Source organism: Convolutriloba macropyga, chromosome 5 (genome assembly GCF_964194025.1).
Source record: "Convolutriloba macropyga chromosome 5, txConMacr16.3, whole genome shotgun sequence".
NCBI lineage: Eukaryota > Metazoa > Xenacoelomorpha > Acoela > Convolutidae > Convolutriloba > Convolutriloba macropyga.
Window position 1 is genome coordinate 74073181 of NC_134472.1, and position 22339 is coordinate 74095519.

General features: G+C 35.7%; 1 protein-coding gene across 2 annotated transcripts in view; it reads left to right on the forward strand.

Annotated features, from left to right (window-relative positions):
* The window catches only part of LOC142339635 (uncharacterized), an 86629-nt gene that overhangs the window by 59980 nt on the left and 4310 nt on the right, over positions 1 to 22339 (forward strand). For both annotated transcript variants that reach the window (XM_075389816.1, XM_075389817.1), the window contains exons 11-13: positions 15042 to 15464; positions 15668 to 15808; positions 16213 to 16286. In XM_075389816.1, coding sequence (XP_075245931.1) covers positions 15042 to 15464; positions 15668 to 15808; positions 16213 to 16286 — 638 coding nt within the window. The remainder of the gene's footprint in view (positions 1 to 15041; positions 15465 to 15667; positions 15809 to 16212; positions 16287 to 22339) is intronic.

Here is a 22339-nt window from a genome sequence, read left to right on the forward strand (position 1 = left end):
CCCTCCTGGTAAAACAGAGGATGCAATCAACCTTGCATTCACGTGATACATACTATTTACACCCCCAGACACACGTGACTGCGCAGCGGTCTTCATTTTATATTGTATGTCATCGGACTGCTCAAGACCGAAATGCGTTGTGAACATACCCATACAGCCGCATAAGCAGATTGACGCATGTGAATTCTTCAAATTGCTTGGTGTGTTCTTGGCCACATTAAATTTAATCAACAAAGGCCTATACGTGAGGTCAGGATACTCTTTTATGCTATGCCAATTTGGATCTTTTCCGTCTCCTTCACCCTTCGAGGCTGAATATTATTTGCATCCCCCATGCCCTTATGTCACATTTTTAAAATGATTTACAATGTAATAATACGTTCTACGCAAATGGGGCGTTGCACTACATACTGGTAGGGGCAAACGAGGGGTCATTTTTCTGCCCCCTTCACTTTATCAAACAGCAAAGTTTAAAAACCAATTGTTGCATTTAGTTTTATCTTTGATATACAATGCAGCAGAAATATGTCAAACTTAAGCATTTGGCCATTGATCCGCAGACGCTATTGGCTTTAGCAGATGGAACTGTTTGTTTTATTATCACAAGATTCTTCTTTGTTGCCTGTATGGGTGATGGCAGAAGAGGGGACCTCTTGTTTTTGACAATACTCTTTTTTACATGGTTTCCTGTGTTCTTTCTTCTTATGATGTCTGTTTAAAAAATTGGGTACAGGACTATGTGGCTATTGTTTGCTGCAGTTCTTTAAATTCAAAACATCGAAAAAAATTGCAGGCAATAGAACACTGAAACAAATTTTCTTCAAATTACAACCCTCAAAACACAAAGTTTATAGTTTTAGCAACCAAAAGTCAATAGAAGGAAGTCAGTTAGAACGTTCTAAAACCATTCAGTCAAGAGTGTTTGATTGACGACACAGTTCAGTTTGGCAGGGGTAGCAGTAGTTGAAAAACCAACAATTGTTTTTGATTATTTCCTTCCGTTGCATCGTTGAAGTGAACCTCATCATTCAAGGGTTCCAAATTTGACACGAATTCTCGGTAATGCGTTTTGTATGTATCTTTCAATCTGATATTGAGTTTTCTAACTGTTTTGCAGCATCTACACTTGAGCTCCCTCCTGGTAAAACAGAGGATGCAATCAACCTTGTATTCACGTGATACATACTATTTACACCCCCAGACACACGTGAATGCGCAGCGGTCTTCATTTTATATTGTATGTCATCGGACTGCTCAAGACCGAAATGCGGTTTGAACATACCCATCCAGCCGCATAAGCAGATCGACGCATTTGAATTCTTCAAATCGCTTTGTGTGTTCTTTGCCACATTAAATTTTTATCAACAAATGCCTATATATAAGATCAAGATACTCTTTTATGCTGTGCAAGTTTGGATATTTTCCGTCTCCTTCCCCCTTAGAGGGTAATTTTATTTGCATCCCCCATACGCATTTGCCATATTTTTACAATGGGTTACAATGCCTTAGCACGTGCTCAAATGTGTCAAACTTGCACAATTGGCCTTTGATCCGTAGACGCTATTGGCTTTAGCAGATGGAGCTGTTTATTGTATTATCACAACTTTCTCTTTTGTTGCCTATTGGTAATGGCAGAAGAGGGGAACTTTGTTGTTTTTGACAAAATATTGTTAAACATGGTTTCCTGTCGCGTGTTTGCTACAACAGTTCCTTAAATTCAAAACAAGAAAATTAAACAGGCAATAAAAAACTAAAACAAGCTCTTTCTTCAAACTACAACCCTCAATGCAGCTCAGACCCTTAGAGGGTTAATATTGTTTTCTTCCCTCATGCGCATATGTCACATTTTTACAATGATTTACAATGTAATAATACGTCCTCCGCAAGTTGGGGGTTGGCATAACATACTGGAAGGGTCAAACGGGGGTACATTTTGTGCCCTGCACTATCAGACAGCAATTTTTAAAAACCAATTGTTGCATTTTATTGAATCTTTGATACGTTGCGGGAGTAATGTTTCGAACTTACGCAACTGGCGATTGGTCTGTAGATGCTATTGGCTTTACAGATGGAGCTGTTTGTCGTATTATCACAAGATTTTTGTTTGTTGCCTGTGTGGGTAATGCCATAAGATAAATCGGTTGTTTAAGTTGTTTTGCATTTGTCTCTAACAGACATCATAAAAAAAATTAAAGGAAACCAAGTACAAAAATCTATTGATAAAAACAACAGAGGGTCCCCTCTGTTGTTTTTATCAATAGATTTTTGTACTTGGTTTCCTTTACTTTTTTTCTTACAATGTTTGTTAGAGAACGGGTACTGGAGGTTCTGATTATTGTTGGCTACAGTTCCATAAATGCAAAACAACTTAAACAACCGTAGTTCAAAACAACTCAACTTACAATTTAAATATATCCATAAATTAAAAGCAAAAGAACAGTAAAACGAACTCTTCGATCAAATTACAACCCTCAAAACGCAACATTTAGAGTTTTAGCAACCAAAAGTCAATAGAAGAAAGAAGTCAGTTAGAATTTTCTAAAACCTTTTAGTCAGGAGCGTTTGATTGACGCACTTTAGTTTGGCAGGAGTAGCAGTAGTGGAAAAACCAACAATTTTTGTTGCCAAAATAACGTAAGTTGCATCGTTGAAGTGAACATCATTCAAGGGTTTCAAATTTAACACTAATTGTTGGTAGTGCTCTTTGTACTTATCTTTCAATCCGTTAACAACAAAAATATTACAGGTAATAGAAAACTAAAACAAGCTCTTTCTTCAAACTACAACCCTCAAAGCACAAAGTTTAGAATATTAGCAAACCAAAAGTGGATACAAGGAAGTCAGTTAGAATGTTTTATAAACCTTTTGTCAGGAGCGTTTGATTGATTCAGTTTAGTTCGGCAGGAGTAGCAGTAGATGAAAAACCAACAATTTCTTTTGCCAAAATACCTTCCGTTGCATCGTTGAAGTAAGCCTCATCGTTCAAGGGTTCCAAATTTGACACGAATTCTCGGTAGTGCGTTTTGTTTTTATGCTTCATTCTGATATTGAGTTTGCTAACAGTTTCCTCTACACTTGAGCTCCCTCCTGGTAAAACAGAGGATGCAATCAACCTTGTATTCACGTGATCGCAATTTTTTTGAATATCACCAATCATGGAAACAGCAACCCAAGAAGGCAAATTCGGCTGTAAATTCGCTTTTTCTCACACGTAATTCCCGCCGAGCGAAACAAGGAAAACATAGGAGGCAGCAGTGTCTTGTAAGTAAGAAAACCATACCTCTAGACAACTTCTGGCATGACCAATTACGTTGATCTCTTCAGGAAAAGTATACAACTCCCGCATTCGGCGAAGACAGTCAACTAAAGAAATGCGTTCCTCTGCTTTTCTGTCCAACAGAGACGTCACATCTCCTATAGATGTAATTATACATATATACATACAAACATACATACATTCATATCTGCATTGAGACATACAAACAATCAGAGACACATACATACAAACATAGATAAATAAATTACATACACACATACATACATACATACATACATACATACATACATTCATACATACATACATACGTACATACATACGTACATACACACATACATACATACATACATACATACATACATACATACATACATACATACATACTTACATACATATATACATACTTACATAGATACATAAATACATACATACACGCACCCTTGTACACATGCGCACAGAGAGAGAAAATAAAACATAATGAGGGTCAATGATGGCGCACACACGATTTCTGTTTCAGACCCTGTATTTCATTGCGAGCTTATAAACTGCAACAAACAAGATCACACGATATGTTAAAGAAAATATTTCAAAACTAATCAGTGCTCTTCTCCGTTTGTCGCCCAGCTTTGGGTATCACACCATTTACACCACCAGACACACGTGCATGCGCAAAAGTCTTCATTTTATATTGTTTGTCATCAAACTGCTCCAGAGCAAAATGCGGTTTGACCAGACCCATGAGAAGAGGGACGCAAGTGAATTCGTGCAAATCGCGTGGTCCATTCTTGGCCACATGAAATTTCATCAACAAATGCCTTTACATGAGATCAAGATACATTTTTTGCTATGCCTATTTGGATCTTCTCAAGCTTATTGGTATTGATACTGGAACCTGTAGCCTCTCACTGAGAGACAGGAGTATGTTCAATTACCAAATGACATCAAAATAAGTCGCACTTAAAATGTTTTTATACAAAAATCAATTTTGTTGACATTTTCTTTTCTTTCAGTCCCAATAGAGTTATGGGAATCAACGGCGGCTTTTCTCGGGCAATCTGCCGGGTATGTTTTAAATCCGCACAGGCACTTGCATCCGCAAAGGGCTTCGTTTTATATTGTTTCCCATAAGACTGCTCGGGACCGAAATGCGGTTTGAGCAAGTGATTTCGTGCAAATCGCGTTGTCCGTTCTTGGCCACATGAAATTTCGTCAACAAATGTCTATACATGAGATCAAGATACATTTTTTGCTATGCCTATTTGGATCTTTTCCGTCTCCTTCAACCTTCGAGGCTAAATATTATTTGCATCCCCCATGCGCATTTGTCACATTTTTACAATGATTTACAATGTAATAATACGTTCTACGCAAATGGGGCGTTGCACTACATACTGGTAGGGGCAAACGAGGGGTCACTTTTCTGCCCCCTTCACTTTATCAGACAGCAAAGTTTAAAAACCAATTGTTGTATTTAGTTTTATCTTTGATATACAATGCACCAGAAATGTGTCAAACTTAAGCAATTGGCCATTGATCCGTAGACGCTATTGGCTTTAGCAGATGGAACTGTTTGTTGTATTATCACAAGATTCTTCTTCGTTGCCTGTGTGGGTGATGGCAGAAGAGGGGAACTCTTGTTTTTGACAATACTCTTTTGTACATGGTTTCCTGTATTCTTTCTTTTGATGTCTGTTTAAAAAATTGGGTACAGGACTATGTGGCTATTGTTTGCTGCAGTTCTTTAAATTCAAAACATCGAAAAAAATTGCCGGCAATAGAACACTGAAACAAATTTTCTTCAAATTACAACCCTCAAAACACAAAGTTTGTAATTTTAGCAACCAAAAGTCAATAGAAGAAAGAAGTCGGTTAGAATTTTCTAACACCCTTTAGTCAGGAGCGTTCGATTGACGCAGTTTAGTTTGGCAGGAGTAGCAGTAGGTGAAAAACCAACAATTTTTGTTGCCAAAATAACGTAAGTTGCATCGTTGAAGTGAACATAATCATTCAAGGGTTTCAAATTTAACACTAATTGTCGGTAGTGCTCTTTTTACTTAGCTTTCAATCCGTTAACAACAAAAATATTGCAGGTAATAGAAAACTAAAACAAGCTCTTTCTTCAAACTACAACCCTCAAAGCACAAAGTTTAGAATATTAGCAAACCAAAAGTCGTTACAAGGAAGTTAGTTTGAATGTTTTATAACCCTTTTGTCAGGAGCGTTTGAATGACGCAGTTTAGTGTGGCAGGAGTAGCAACAGTGAAAATACCAACAAATTTTTTTGCCAAATTAACGTATATTGCATCGTTGAAGTGAACATCATCATTCAAGGGTTTCAAATTTAACACTAATTGTCGGTAGTGCTCTTTGTACTTATCTTTCAATCCGTTAACAACAAAAATATTGCAGGTAATAGAAAACTAAAACAAGCTCTTTCTTCAAACTACAACCCTCAAAGCACAAAGTTTAGAATATTAGCAAACCAAAAGTTGATACAAGCAAGTTAGTTAGAATGTTTTGTAACCCTTTTGTCAGGAGCGTTTGATTGACGCAGCGTTTAGTTTGGCAGGAGTAGCAGTAGATGAAATACCAACAATTTCTTTTGCCATAGAACCTTCCGTTGCATCGTTGAAGTAAGCCTCATCGTTCAAGTGTTCCAAATTTGACACGAATTCTTGGTAGTGCGTTTTGTATTATCCTTCAATCTGATATTGAGTTTGCTAAGTTTTTTCAGCATCTACACTTGAGCTCCCTCCTGGTAAAACAGAGGCTGCAATCAACCTTGTATTCACGTGATCGCAAAATTTTTGAATATCACTAATCATGGAAACAGCAACCCAAGAAAGCAAATTCGGCTGTAATTTTCGCTTTTTCTCACACGTAATTCCCACCGAGCGAAACAAGAAAAACATAGGAGGCAGCAGTGTCTTGTAAGTAAGAAAACCATACCTCTAGACAACTTCTGGCATGACCAATTACGTTGATCTCTTCAGGAAAAGTATACAACTCCCGCATTCGGCGAAGACAGTCAACTAAACAAATGCGTTCCTCTGCTTTTCTTTCCAACAGAGACGTCACATCTCCTATAGATGTAATAATACATATATACATACAAACATACATACATTCATATCTGCATTGAGACATACAAACAATCAGAGAAACATACATACAAACATAGATAAATAAAGTACATACATACATACATACATACATACATACATACATACATACATACATAGATACATACATACATATTTACATACTTACATAGATACATAAAAACATACATACACGCACCCTTGTACACATGCGCACAGAGAGAGAAAATAAAACATAATGAGGGTCAATGATGGCGCACACACGTTTTCTGTTTCAGACCCTGTATTTCATTGCGAGCTTATAAATTGCAACAAACAAGATCACACGATATGTTAAGGCAAATTTTTCAAAACTAATCAGTGCTCTTCTCTGTTTGTCGCCCAGCTTTGGGTATCACACTATTTACACCACCAGACACACGTGCATGCGCAAAAGTCTTCATTTTATATTGTTTGTCATCAAACTGCTCCAGAGCAAAATGCGGTTTGACCAGACCCATGAGAAGAGGGACGGAAGTGAATTCGTGCAAATCGCGTGGTCCATTCTTGGCCACATGAAATTTCATCAACAATTGCCTATACATGAGATCAAGATACATTTTTTGCTATGCCTATTTGGATCTTTTCCGTCTCCTTCCCCCTTAGAGGGCTAATATTGTTTTCTTCCCTCATATGGCACATTTTTACAATGATTTACAATGTAATAATACGTTCTCCGCAAGTGGGGGGTTTGCATAACATACTGGAAGGGGCAAACGGGGGTAATTTTTGTGCCCTGCACTATCAGACAGCAATTTATAAAAACCAATTGTTGCATTTTATTTAATCTTTGATACGTTGCGGCAGTAACGTTTCGAACTTACGCAACTGGCGATTGGTCTGTAGATGCTATTGGCTTTAGCAGATGGAGCTGTTTGTCGTATTATCACAAGATTCTTGTTTGTTGCCAGTGTGGGTAATGCCAGAAGAGGGGACCTCTGTTGTTTTTATCAATAGATTTTTGTACTTGTATTCCTTTACTTTCTTACGGTGTCTGTTAGAGAATGGGTACAGGAAGTTCTGGTTATTGTTGGCTACAGTTCCATAAATGCAAAACAACTTAAACAACCGAAGTTCTAAACAACTTAACTTACAATTTATTAATAAATTAAAAGCAAAAGAACAGTAAAACGAACTCTTTGATCAAATTACAACCCTCAAAAGACAAAGTTAAGAGTTATAGCAACCAAAAGTCAATAGAAGAAAGAGGTCAGTTAGAATTTTCTAAAACCATTTAGTCAAGAGCGTTTGAATGACGCAGTTTAGTGTAGCAGGAGTAGCAACAGTGAAAATACCAACAAATTCTTTTGCCAAAATAACGTATATTGCATCGTTGAAGTGAACATCATTCCAGGGTTCCAAATTTCACTAATTGTCGTTAGTGCTTTTTGTACTTCTCTTTCAATCCGTTATTGAGTTTCCCAGCAGTTTTGACAGCATTTACACTTGAGCTCCCTCTTGGTAAAACAGAGGCTGCAATGAGCTTCCTGTTCATGTGATTACACATTTTTTTGAATATCACCAAACATGGAAACAGCTACCGAAAGAAGCAAAACGGGCATCAAGTTTCGCGTTTTCTCACACGTCATTTCATATACATCATTCATACATAAAAACAAATACATACATGCATGCATACATACACGCACACACATGCACATACATTCACATGCGCACAGAGAGAGAGAATATAAAACATAATGAGCGTCAATGATGGGGCACGCACGGTTTCTGTTTCAGATCCTGCACTTTTTGCGAGTTTATAAATTGTAACAGACACGATCACATGATTTATTAAGGCAAAAATTTCAAAACAAATCAGTGTCCTGTTTCGTTTGTTCCTCCAGCTTTTGGGGTGCATATTATTAATAGCCGCCCTCATCTTCTCAGCCGGCTATTATAGCGCTCCTTTTTTTATCTTCGTCGAACTTTTTTTCGCTTTACCCATTTTGCCGCTTTTTCGACATTTTGCGTGAAATCTTTTTGGCTTCTCTAGGCTAGTTGAACTCTTCTGTCATTCTGCTCAAAGTCCTTTTAAACGGCAGCTGCTCAACAAAGCAATTCAAAATGAAGAGAGTCAGTATAAAAAAATCGAAGTCAGAAATAGAAACTGGATAAACCCATAAAGCCCATTTTTAGATTACCGGTACTTGAATTTTGTTCTCATAAGTTTTAGTTACTATCTATAATGCTTATTGGTATTGATACTGGAACCTGTAGCCTCTCACTGAGAGCCAGGAGTATGTTCAATTAATTACCAAATGACATCAAAATAAGTCGCACTTAAAATGTTTTTATACAAAAATCAATTTTGTTGACATTTTCTTTTCTTTCAGTCCCAATAGAGTTATGGGAATCAACGGCGGCTTTTTTCGGGCAATCTGCCGGGTATGTTTTAAATCCGCACAGGCACTTGCATCCGCAAAGGGCTTCGTTTTATATTGTTTGCCATAAGACTGCTCGGGACCGAAATGTGGTATGATCATACCTATCCAGACCCATGAGCAGATTGACGCAAGTGGGTTCCTTCAAATCGCTTTGTGTGTTCTTGGCCAGATTAAATTTAATCAACAAAGGCCTATACATGAGGTCAAGATACTCTTTTATGCTATGCCAATTTGGATCTTTTCCGTCTCCTTCCTTTTCGAGGCTGAATATTATTTGCATCCCGCATGCCCATATGTCACATTTTTACAATGATTTACAATGTAATAATACGTTCTACGCAAATGGGGCGTTGCACTACATACTGGTAGGGGCAAACGAGGGGTCATTTTTCTGCCCCCTTCACTTTATCAGACAGCAAAGTTTAAAAACCAATTGTTGCATTTAGTTTTATCTTTGATATACAATGCAGCAGAAATGTGTCAAACTTAAGCAATTAGCCAGTGATCCGCAGACGCTATTGGCTTTAGCAGATGGAGCTGTTTGTTTTATTATCATAAGATTCTTCTTTGTTGCCTGTGTGGGTGATGGCAGAAGAGAGGTTTTTGACAATACTCTTTTGTACATGGTTTCCTGTGTTCTTTCTTCTTATGATGTCTGTTTAAAAAATTGGGTACAGGACTATGTGGTTATTGTTTGCTGCAGTTCTTTAAATTCAAAACATCGAAAAAAATTGCAGGTAATAGAACACTGAAACAAATTTTCTTCAACTTACAACCCTCAAAACACAAAGTTTATAGTTTGAGCAACCAAAAGTCAATAGAAGGGAGTCAGTTAGAACGTTCTAAAACCATTCAGTCAAGAGTGTTTGATTGACACAGTTCAGTTTGGCAGGGGTAGCAGTAGTTGGAAAATAACAATTTCTTTTGGTAAATTACCTTCCGTTGCATCGTTGAAGTGAACCTCCATCATTCAAGGGTTCCAAATTTCACTAATTGTCGTTAGTGCTTTTTGTACTTCTCTTTCAATCCGTTATTGAGTTTCCCAGCAGTTTTGACAGCATTTACACTTGAGCTCCCTCTTGGTAAAACAGAGGCTGCAATGAACTTTCTGTTCACGTGATTACACATTTTTTGAATATCAACAATCATTGAAACAGCTACCGAAAGAAGCGAAACCGGCATTAAGTTTCGCGTTTCCTCGCACATCATTTCATATACATCATACATGCATACGTAGAAACATAAATACATGCGTACATACAAGCACATACATAGACAAACGCACCGAGAGAGAAAATAAATTATAATGAGGGTTAATGATGGCGTACACGCGTTTTCTATTTCAGACCCTTTAGTTTTTGCGAGCTTATAAATTGCAACAAACACGATAACACGATATGTCAAGTTTTTTTTATCTTTAGAGGTCAATCAAACGGTTTTTGGCAATTTTGTGGTTAACTCGATAGTCTGTATATTTTTTCTTTTTTCATTCTTTAGAGGTCAATCAATCGTTTTTTTGGCATTTTTGTGTTTAACTCGATAGTCTGTTTTTTTTGAAATGTATCGACCTTTATGGGCAAATAAATGTTTCTTAGGGCATTTAAAAGGCCCATTCGTTCTCATGTCTATTTTTGTGCAATATGTTCTGGTAATAAACACTTAAACAACCAAATCGATGGTGATTTTTGCACTTATTAATTTTTTGAAAAGATACAGACAGGTTATTAGGTGGTACTTATCAAGAACTTTGTGTAATTTTTGTTTTGAAACACAAATTTGAGAACACGACACGGACAAAAACACCGCTAACCCGACACTTGCCTTTCGATTGCCATGTCCGATAAATTTGAATCGAAAGGTTTATTGGCTTTAAAATCTCATGAAATAAAGCTGATGCATCGATGGGAATAAAAAACTGTGAAATAACGGTGACCCATCGGAATTATGCGAACCCAACCCGTAATATTATTTAACTTGCCAATTTCGGCTTTACGAGTCTCGAAGTGTACAAAGCAGGGAGCTGCGAGATGGTTAGCCACCTCCCCCCAAAAGGCGAAAAGTTCATACAATGAAGCGTTAACGAGGTTCTTGCAATTAAGGTAGGGCGAAAAATTAAAAACCGTTGATTTCTGTTGATTTGCATTGGTGGGTCTTCTCATCTGTAAACTGTTTATAGCTGTGAGCTGAGTGAAGCTGTTTTGCTTCGTGGTTTTTTACAATCCAAGATTTGGATTTTCAAGGGGCTCTGTCTTTTTTGTAGGATTTGTTCACACATTTTTCTAGACCTTGAGCTTCCAATACGGGATAAACAGATAATGCTCAGTGGGCATTAAGTTTCATTAGAAGCCCTGGGCTGGTCTTAGTGCTCTTTCAAGTAATTAGAGTGTTGAACCTGCTGGTAGGCCTCAATTCAAGGTCATTTGTAGTTTCTGCGCCCAATTGGCTCAATTTTTCGCCTTGTTTGTATTTTTTAAAGTTCTTTGCTAGCAGGAAATAGAAATAAGTCTTTTCAAAGTTCAATAAGTTCTTTTACAAATCGTAAGTCTTTTTTATATCTCTTTTTTTGTACAGTATATTCTGACAATACACACTTAAGCAACCAAATTGATTTGGATTTTTACTTTTTTAATTAAACATTTTTATTTTTGGGTTTTTTTTCAATTTTTTTTTGTCAGCAGGGAACAGAAATAACGCTTTTCAAAGCTGATAAATTTGTTATGCGAGCCATACTTCCTTTTTGTGTCTGTTTATTGTGCTATGCGCTTTGGTAATACAAACTTAAACACACAAATTGATGGTGATTTTTGAATTTTTTAATTGACAGTTTTTGACATTGTCTTTTGGGTCTTTGAAACCTTTTTTTGACTTGGCTATGGTTTACTGAATAGTTGAAAAAACATTTAAAGGATAATGAGGTGTTATAGTAAATTTCGTAATGTTCAATGTTTGTAAAGTTTCTTTCAAGTTTTTCTGTTTAGGGGTCGAATACGGGCTTTATGACAGTCAAATGGGTAACTCGATAGTCAGTAGAGGCGACTAATTGATTAAGAAGATAATAGTTTCAGAAATTTTAGCAACTTATTAGTTTGCAATTTCCATTTTTTCAATCCATCATGTTTTGTCCTAAAGAGACTATTGAAACTTTTTAGGGCTTCGAAATGGGTTAATTGGTGGTTTTGGTTTTGCAGATATTTGTATCGCGAATTTCAGCCACTTGTTAAAAAAATTGCTGTTTTGAGTTTTTCTAAATTTTTGGTTTTTTGTTTTTGTCTATTGATCTCTTAAGCTCAGTGAAACTTTTTATCTCTTGAATATAGTTTACTAGACAGACTCGAGAGAAATTGAAATGTTTTTGAAGATAATGACATCAAAAATTTCAAATTTCGAAAAAGTACATTTTTCCAAATTGATCGATTTCTCGATCTCTAGAAGCGAATGAAACTTTTTTACGGCTTGAAGAAGCATTATTCGATTGTTTATAGTGAACAAAAAATTGTTTGGAAGTTGTAAGATCAGAAATTATATCGACTTTTTAATAATAAGTGTTCTTTCTTTCAAGGGTTTTAAGTTTCCAGTTTTTTAAATTTTAAAGGCCAATGAAACATTTTAAGCAATCAAACCATGTCACTGAATAGTTAAGAGGCCAAACGTGGTTTTTTAACACGTTTGCTCGGGTTTAGGGTTTATTTAAATCAATGAATTTTGGTCTTCAGAATTTTAACTTCAAGAATTTTAGCAGATGTCAATAATTTCTGTTTTACGTAAATTTGCTAGAATATGTTTCGGTTGGCACTGTTCAATATGTCAGCCGGTCAGGGAGTTATTTTTAGTTCTTCAATCATTCCTTTAGATTGTAATTCAGGACCTGTCCTATTATGGCTTTTATAAGATGTGTCTTAAGAGTTTTTTGTTATTTTAAGCTCAGTGAAATTTTTTATGACCTGAAGATGAGTTACTGGACAGACTCGTGAGACATTGAAATGGTTGTGAAGATAATTAGATAATCGCTTTGAGCAACTTTAAACAATTGGCAATTCAATTCAGTTTTCGATCTGTAAAGGCCAAAAAACCCTCTCTTTAGGGCTTGCAGAAGAGTTACTCTTTAGTTTCTAGAGAAAAATTTTTATGCTTCGAGGTTGTAAACATCACGATTTATAGCCATTTTTAAAATTAAATTTCTAATTTCTCAGAACTTCAATTTTTTGTTTGCGAGTTTTTTTTAACTACGGAGGCCAATGAAACGTTTAAAGGATAGCAGCCATGTTACTGAACGGTTTAGAGGCCAAAACCTGTGCTCTCGTTAATGGATTTTAAAAGCAATAAAATTTTGGCTTCCAGGGTTTTTGCTTCAAGCATTTTTGTAATGTGAATATTTTGTTTTATATAATTTTGTGAGACTGTTTGGCTAGCATCGTTTAATTGGTCTGCCGGTCAGGTATAGTAATTTTTAGTTTTTCAATCAATTACTTGGATTGATTCAGGACTTGTCTTATGTTTTTTGTTTTCGTCAGCTGACGCTCTTTTTTTTTCTTTTACTTTTCTTGCAGAACATTCTTTCGCTTGACTTTTCCGGTGATTTTTTCACGTTTAATTTCTTGATTTTTGCGTGACCGAAATTGCGCTGATTTAGAACTTTTGTCTGCTGCTAAAATTAGCTGGAAGAGAAACAATTATAAGGTCTTGATAGCCGCCTGGCTAGTGTTAGCGGTAAGTACGCAGGAGACCGGGGTTCGAACCTCACCTTTGGCCAATCGTTTTCCACAAATTCGTAAGTCGTTTAGGAGGCGGCGATAAATTTTTTTCGACTCACTTTTGTTTCTGTTTCTACCATTTTTTGACGGCACGAAAGTCTATTTCGCAGCTATTCCGGCAATCTGTCGGCTATGTAAATCAGAATTTTTTGAGATAGCTCTTAATCAAAAGTTCAGTCTGCAGATAGTGTTTGTCTCTAATGAAACGGCGGCTTCAGGATTTAAGTTGTTTTAAAGCTCGCTCATTTTGGAGCCTATTTGGAATCCGATGGCTAATTTTCGATCGTAGTTGAGTTTTTTGAAAAAAAATTTTTCTGAAGCGGCTCTTAGCTAATTCAGGTTTCTTGGGATTCGACACCTATACTCCTGCAAGTTTAAATGCAGAATTTGTGATGTAGTGTTTTTGTCTTTTTGTCTTCTTTTCTCCCTTTGTGCCATTTTGTGCTGTCAAACGCATGACTTCACTATGCGTGGCTTTCCTAGTCTTACTCTCAAGGTAATCTTCAAGACTAAAGATAGGTGAGTTTAAGACATTAACCAGAATTTTATTAAGGTTTGCTACTGTTCATGGTTCTAGTGGAGTGGGATAAAATTATTAAGCCAAGTTATTAGGTTGAAGTGCATTAGGTTATCAGGAAAAGACAGCTTTGTGTTTCATTAGAAAAGAAGTTGTTGATGATGTTGGTCGAGAAATGTTTTTAATATTTGCGATAGCGATAGCCGAGCGAAGTTATCATTTGAGTTCTCTTGGTTTTTGAACTTCTCGTTAACTTGTGTTTTACTCATGCATGTGAATAATTTTTGGATACACATGACATACTCTGAAAATGACTCAAATGACTGTAAATTGAGTAGTTTAGGTCAAATTAGAATGTATCAATCTAACTGAAAGTTATTTAGCGCCTAAAAGGTTATTTTGCGACGTCAAAGGTTTTTTCTTTGTCTAATTTGACTCTTTGTCCTAAAAAGCGGGATCAACAGGTGAAGCCCGGAGGTTATTAAGTCGCTGTGCATTGCTCTCGTAACCTTATGCCTTACTAGTGTCTAAGTATGCAATTCACCGAAACTGAAATGGTGTGAAGGGTGGTTCTTAGATTTTGACCTTCCCCCCTCTACTCCCCGTCCTCTATCCTCAACCCCCTCCACCTCATTCAACACATAAACAGCACACGTTCGTTTGACCCATTTGAGACCCACATACCTCCCCCCCCCCCCCGCTCACAGCCCCACCACTCAATCAAGATTAAGCATTCTCGCCACTAGTTTGAGAGCAGTTCTCCGACGCTAGTCGATTGTATTTTAATTGGTGTTTTGATGAGACTAAAGGTCAGTGAAGATATCGTACCCATTTTCTGGTGATTAGCTAGCCTTGTGTTTAATTACTTTCTCTATAGTTTTATTCCGTAAACATAAATCGACATCTGGGTGGTCTCATTATATTCAATCGTGTTTTTAGAATTTTGCTTTAATTGATTTTTTGTTGCAGAAACCTGCATCGGCTCTCGATTTAATCAGCAAGAAAATATCCTCACATCAGCTCTCACATACAATTCCCGGGACTTCTTTAGGCAACAGTAAACCACGAAAAGATGCTCCTAAATCTCAGAACGATATTCAGCACCTCAACATTCCGAAGTCATCAAATGTATCAAGCAGTAGTGCATCGAAAACTGGAAGCGCTCTAAAGACTTCAAGTGTTCGAAAGACGGCTTCAGTTTCTTTTGATCAGAATTCATGGTCAGATTGTTCGCATTCTGAATCTCGGCCGTCTAAAATGGTAGCCCAAGGTAGTTTGCAAAACAATGAGACATGTGAACAAAGATTGCAGCCTGAAATGTTTGTTAAAACTTCACTCCATGCAATACCAGAAGATACCTCAAACAACGAAGGGACGAACTCCTATGATGTGGTGAGTTAGAGGAATTTCGTTTTTGCAGAGTTGAGTAAATTTTTCACACAATTGCAATTTAATGGCCAACGATTTTATTTCAGTCATGTTTAAAGCTTTTCCGTGAGCCTTGTACAAGGGGAGGGGGGGGGGGGGTGTTCCCTAAAAGTTGTGTATATAATAGTGGTCAATTGTTTTCGATTCTTAATCTTGGTGTTGACTAGATTGAGAACAAGTTGGCGGACGGAAGGACTGAGTATGTGTTCAATAATGGCACTCGTAAAGAGATCTCGGCTGACCAGAAGAGTGTCACCATTTTCTTCTTCAACGGTGACTACAAGAAAACGTGTCAGGATGGATCTGTAGTAAGATATTCTTAAATGTCATTGTATTACAAGTATTTGAGTTTTCAACTCAAACAACCGAAATCAAGTTCCATAATTTTTCGCTTTAATCAGTCAGAGAAAAATTTGATGAACCATTTCAAGACAACCAAGATTTCCAATGTTTTTAATGGTCAAAAATTTGAAATATCTCAGCAAGATCTTAGTATATTACAAGAATCCTTTCAAATCTTTTCAACGACCTTTGATCTCGAAAGTGGTGTAAAGGTTTTCTCAGTTTGACTTACCTTGACGTTTTGTAATCACGAACCTTGCTAAGATCCTGAGAAGTTCTTTAAATTTGAGTTTCTCGTACCGTCCACGCGGCGAGAATTAAGAGTGAAATAATGTGGAAACTGCTTTTGTAGAGTTTAATTCTGTTTCAGTTGTATTACTATGCAGCCACGAAGACCACGCAAACCAAATACCCAGATGGTCTGGAAGTGCTCCAATTTGAATGGTAAGTTGGTATTTTTTACTCTCTGTTGTACAGGTTGTGCTTGTTTGACTGAGTCTAATATTTTTAATAGCCGCCCTCATGTTCTCAGCCGGCTATTATTGCGCTCGTATTTTTACAATTCAAAGAATTTGAATTGTATTGGGGCGCTGTCTTTTTACAATTCAAAGAATTTGAATTGTATTGGGGCGCTGTCTTTTTTTTTAAGATCTGTTCACACATTTTCATGATTTTTGAAGTCAAATTGTGGTAGTGATTTTGGTCACGCCGAAACAGGAAATGGAGCGAAAAAGCGAGTGGTTTTGCGGCGTGATTTTTTTTCGCTCTAAATTTAATGTAGATTGAGAAAACGGTGTTTGAACAAAAATTCGGTTTCTCGGTAGTGATTTTTTGTTCACATGCGGCAATTTCACTCTGATTTTTACTGTTTTTTTTTCAATTTTTTGGATCGGATTTTTTCTAACTGGTTTTCCCAATCCATTCACAGCTAATTCTAGGCCTAATTTTTTTGTCTGAATTAAATTTTAATTTCTCGCTAGTGGTTTTTTTGTTCACATGCGGCATTTTGACATTGATTTTCTGTTTTTATTCGTATTTTTTGATCTGATTTTTTAAAAAATGGTTTTCTCAATTCACTCATAGTCCATTCTAAGTCTAGTTTTTCTGTTTAGTCAATGAAAATTCTTTGAATTGTACGTCAGGACTTGTCCTGCTATGTTTTTTTTAAGATCTGTTCACACATTTTCATAATTTTTGAAGTCAAATTGGAGTAGTGATTTTGGTCACGCCGAAACAGGAAATGAAGCGAAAAAGCGAGTGGTTTTGCGGCGTGAATTTTTTTCGCTCTAATTTTAAAGTAGAGTGAGAAAACGGTGTTTGAACAAAAATTCGGTTTCTCGGTAGTTGTTTTATGTTCACATGCGGCAATTTCGCACTGATTTTTACTAGTTTTCCGATTTTTTGGGTCGGATTTTTTTCTAAATAGTTTTCCCAATCCATTCACAGCTCATTCTGGACCTAGTTTTTTATTAGAAGCAAAATTACATATCTCACTAGTGGTTTTTTCTTCTCCCTAGCAGCATTTTGACACTGATTTTCTGTTTTTTTTTTTAGTTTTTTTCATCTGATATTTTTAGAAACGGTTTTCCCAATTCACTCATTGTCCGTTCTAGGTCTAGTTGTTTGTTAAGTCAATGAAAATTCTTTGAATTGTACGTCAGGACTTGTCTTGCTATGTTTTTTTACTTCGTCAAACTTTTTTTCGCTTTACCATTTTGCCGCTTTTTCGACATTTTGCGTGAAGTCTTTTTGACTTCTCTGGGCTAGTTTCTCTCTTCTCTCATTCTGCTAAAAGTGATTTTGAACATCAGTAGTTGCTAAGCAAAGCAATTCAAAATGAACAGAGTCGGTATAAAAAATTGAGGTCAGAAATAGAAACGGGATAAACCCATAAAGCCCAATTTTAGATGCCCGCTATTTGAACGTCGTTCCTATAAGTCTTAGTTACCACCTCTAATGCTTATTGGTGTTGATAGTAGCCCCTGTAGCCTCTCTCTAAGAAACAGAAGTATGTTCAACTACGAAATGCCATCAAAATAAATCAGACTTAAAAAATATTTTTGTACAAAAATTTTTTTTTTCAGTATATTCTATTCGTTCAATCCCAATCATGCTTATTGGAATCAACGGCCGCTATTTTCCGGCAATCTGCCGGGTATGTTTTATAGCTGCGAAGCTCTTGGTGCTCTTGGTTTTTTACGACTCGAAGAGGAGTATTGGTTTTTTTAAGGTTTTTGTTTTTTTACCCGAAGTACTATTCGTTCAGACAATGTTTTGACCTAAAAGCGAAAGCGAGTAAAATTGCAGTGTGAACTAATTTTTTCAAAGCGAGAGAAGTTTTCTGATCATGCGGTGCGTTTAGTGAATGACTTTTTGACTTTGAAAAGTTGTTTTTGACTGAATGGCCATTCTAGATAACCGTTTTTAATAGCCGCTTCCTCAATTCTAGGCGGCTATTATAGCGCTCCTAATTTTTTTTTTACAATTCAAAGAATTTGAATTGCATTGGGGCGCTGTTTTTTTAAGATGTGTTCACACATTTTTCAATGGACAAACAGGTAAAGCCCAGCGGGCATTAAGTTTCCTTAGAGGCACAAAGAGAGCTTCAGTCGTCTTTCAAGTGCTTAGAATGGTGCGGCTGCTGGGATGGCCTTAATTAAATGTTAAAAGGTCATTTTTAGGAGTTTTTGCGCTCAAAATGTTGCAATTTTTTCATGTTTTTTGTGATTTTTTTGTTATAGTCTTAGGTTGAAGTTTTTGAAAAATGATGAAGGCCTTTTGCGAGACAAAATAAATTGTTATGACCATTTTATGAGCTATATATTTTGGTACTACAAATACAAACATGCAAAATGATACTAATTTTTGCTATTTTTTTAAAGTTTTTTTGAAAATTTTTGTCATTTTTTGAGTTTTTCCAGCTTCAGGGTACAGGAAATGTCCTTTATGGTTTGATAATAGAGCACTGCATGGTTTCTAGTAATAATAGATTGGTTTTCAACGTTTTAATGTCTCAAAATTTGGCATTTTTTTTATAAAGTTTGCAATTTTTTCAAGGTTTCCTAAAGTTTTTGTCAATTTTTGATATTTGTCCATTCTCAAGTGCCAGAAAACCTATTCCACGGTCTGATAAAAAGTTTACTGCTTGGTTGTTTGTTTCAATGGATTTGTTATCAACACTAGCTTTTCGAATTTTTGGAAATTTTTTGATAAAATTTGCGATTTTTAAGTTTTTTCAAAACATTTGTCTTATATTCAGTTTTTCTTGCCTCCGTAGTCAGCTAACCTCATCCAGGGTTTGATAATATGTTATTAGATAGCTGCTAGGGGGCAATTGAACGGTTTTGAACATTTTAACAGAACGAATTTCTAATTTTTGAAATTTGAGATTTTTTCTAAAAGTTTTTGCCTATCAATCTTTAAGCCAATTAATTTTTTAATGCTTGGAATTGTGTTAATGGATAGCCTCTAGAGACACATAGATGGTTCTGAAGATATTTATATCATAATTCTTAGCAAAATTTTATTAATTTTTGCAATTGATTTCATTTTTTATCTTTTCGGTCATTTTTGAGTTATCGATCTTCAAGGGCCAATGAATTTTTTCAGGTCATGCAGATATAATACTGAAACGATATAAAAACAAAAATTGGTCTTGAACATTTTTTTGAAACATGTATTTTTAAAGGGATGAACTTTTGCCTAAGAGAAAAAAAGCTTCAAGAGTTTTAATAATGAGTATCTTTTTGTTTAGTTTGTTTGTTTGTTTCTCAATTTTTGATGATTTTGTTTTTGTTTTGGCTGGTTTTATTCAATTGATCTGCTGATCGAGTAGAGTAATTTTAAGTTTTTCATTCATTTCTTTGAATTGTATTTTAGGACTTGTCCGGCTATTTTTTTTACTTCGTCTAACAGATTTTTGTTTCGTCTTACCGTGACTTCTTGGAATTGACATTTTCAATGACTTACCTCACTCAAAAAAAATGACTTCTGAGCTCACTTATGAAACTTTAAATTTTATGAGCATTTACTTATTAAAGGTCAATAGTGTGCATCTAAGTAGTGCCAAACATATGCCCTAATTCTTGAATATTAGAGTCTTTGAGTTTTTGATTTCAAATATTAATTTTGGGATCTTTTCTGTTTGTGCCCCCCCAAATTTTGCACTTGCATCTGAGGGGTGAACATAATATGCGCCCACTAAGCTGAGGGGGCACAGACGGAAAAGATCCTAATTTTGAAAAGCCTTATTAGAGCTTTCTCCTCATAGAGCTTATGTGTCTCATAAAAATGACAGTCCGACGCTAATCCAAAAAGTCTAGTGGTCTATTAGAGGACTGGTGGTCGATCTGTCTATTTTGTTTCTAGTTGTTTCAATTCATGTAATGCCACAAGCGTCTATCGCGGCTATTTTCCGGCAATCTGTCGGCTATGTTTACCCGTTTTTTCGTCTAAGTGGCCCAGTTTATTTGCTTGTAATTTGGTTTTTTGTAGAAATGTTTTTTTCGATGCTATTGTAACATGTAAACCTCGGAAATTGATACCAGTGTTTTGCAGAGCCTGAAAATGCTTTTCATGTTCAAAATTGGCACATAATTCTTGATTTTAGTTCATTTTTGGCTTTTTCTTTTAATTTCTTTATTTTTCATAGCCGCCCTCATCTCAGCCGGCTATTATAGCGCTCCTAATTTTTTTCCCTTTGTCGAACTTTTTTTCGCTTTACCCATTTTGCCGCTTTTTCGACATTTTGCGTGAAATCTTTTTGACTTCTCTAGGCTAGTTTCACTCTTCTGTCATTCTGCTCAAAGTCCTTTTAAACAGCAGCTGCTCAGCAAAGCAGTTCAAAATGAAGAGAGTCGGTATAAAAAATGGCAAAGTCAGAAATAGAAACGGGATAAACCCCATAAAGCCCATTTTTAGATGCCCGGTACTTGAACTTTGTTCTCATAAGTTTTAGTTACTATATATATAATGCTTATTGGTATTGATACTAGACCCTGTGGCCTCTCACTGAGAGACAGGAGTATGTTCAATTACGAAATGACATCAAAATAAATCGCACTTAAAAATGTTTCTATACAGAAATCATTTTTTGTTGATATTTTCTTTTCTTTCAATCCCAATAGAGTTATGGGAATCAACGGCAGCTACTTTCCGACAATCTACCGGGTATGTTTGGACTTTCAGCCATCTTTTTGTCAAAAATCAATTAATATGGCAACTTCACTTTGATATTTCATATACTCAACGCCTCTTGCTACCTCTATGTAATTTTGTTTTAAACAATTGTCCATATGCTAATCCGTGGTAATTTTTTTTAGTTTTTCTCAATTTTTTGTTCGATTTTTGGTTTTTCTTACTAGAAATAGGCTTTTTGTGCAACAAGAGGGACTTTAATTTCGTTTAAATTTCGTTTCAAAATCGACAACTTTTGTCGTTAAGTTTTTGTAAAAACAGTAAAAAAAATTTTTTCATAAATGCGGTCTCAAATATTTTTTGACCATTTTTTTGCAGAATGTTTCAATGTTTCTTATTTTTGAATTCTACTTTTTTTGCTCAGGAGGATGGATCTTTGTATCGGATAGCTCGTCGTCTTTTCAATGTCTTGAATGCTGAACATTGAATTGTATTCGTTCTTCCTGATTTTTGTTAATTTGATTTTACCTTTCAAAAATCGAAAATGCCTTTTTGTTACGGTGTTCCTTACACTGTGTCCGTATTCTTACAATATAGTTTGTATCATTCTAGCTTTTTCTGTCACCTACATTTTTATTCGTTATATTGATTTTTCAGTTGTTATAAAATTGAATGATTTCAGCTTTTTCATAGATTTTCGTCATTTCTTTGGTTTGCAATTGAATTCATTTAACTTAACGCTTGTTCTCAGAGTGCTGAGAGTTTGTTAGAAAGCGTTTGGCAAAGTTTTCAGTTATTAATATTTTTTGCAATTTTTTCCCGGCCTTGGTATTGCTTTTAAACAATTTTTTGCCTTTGAATTTTTTTGCTTATGTCTTTTCTTTGATTAATTTAATTTTTTAGTTAGTATGAAATCATGTCTAAATATATACAACAAAGAAGAAGTATGTGTTGTGTTTGTCTGAACTGATATGATTCGAAATCTAATTGTAGTGGTATTCTGATTCTTGAATTTGAGCAATCTTTTTTGAAAAATTTAATTTAGTTTCTTAGATTTATCTGCGGTTTGCTTTTGCGATCCTTTTGAAATTAAAATCATGAATTATTTGAAGGCAGTTGATAGCCACCCATTTTTCAACCTATAAGTATTTTAAGCATCCTAATTATTTCGCACTTTTTAACGTTACCAGACGTTTTCAATAATATAAAATTTTGCTGAGTTTCGATTTTCTTGGTGACAGTGGTTTAAATTTCACCAATTTTTAGATCAGACCTGGGGCGGTAGTGAGTTAATGGTTTAATACAAAAGTTAATGGCTTTTGCTGCAATTACTATACGGTTTTTTGTGAAGTTTTACGCTT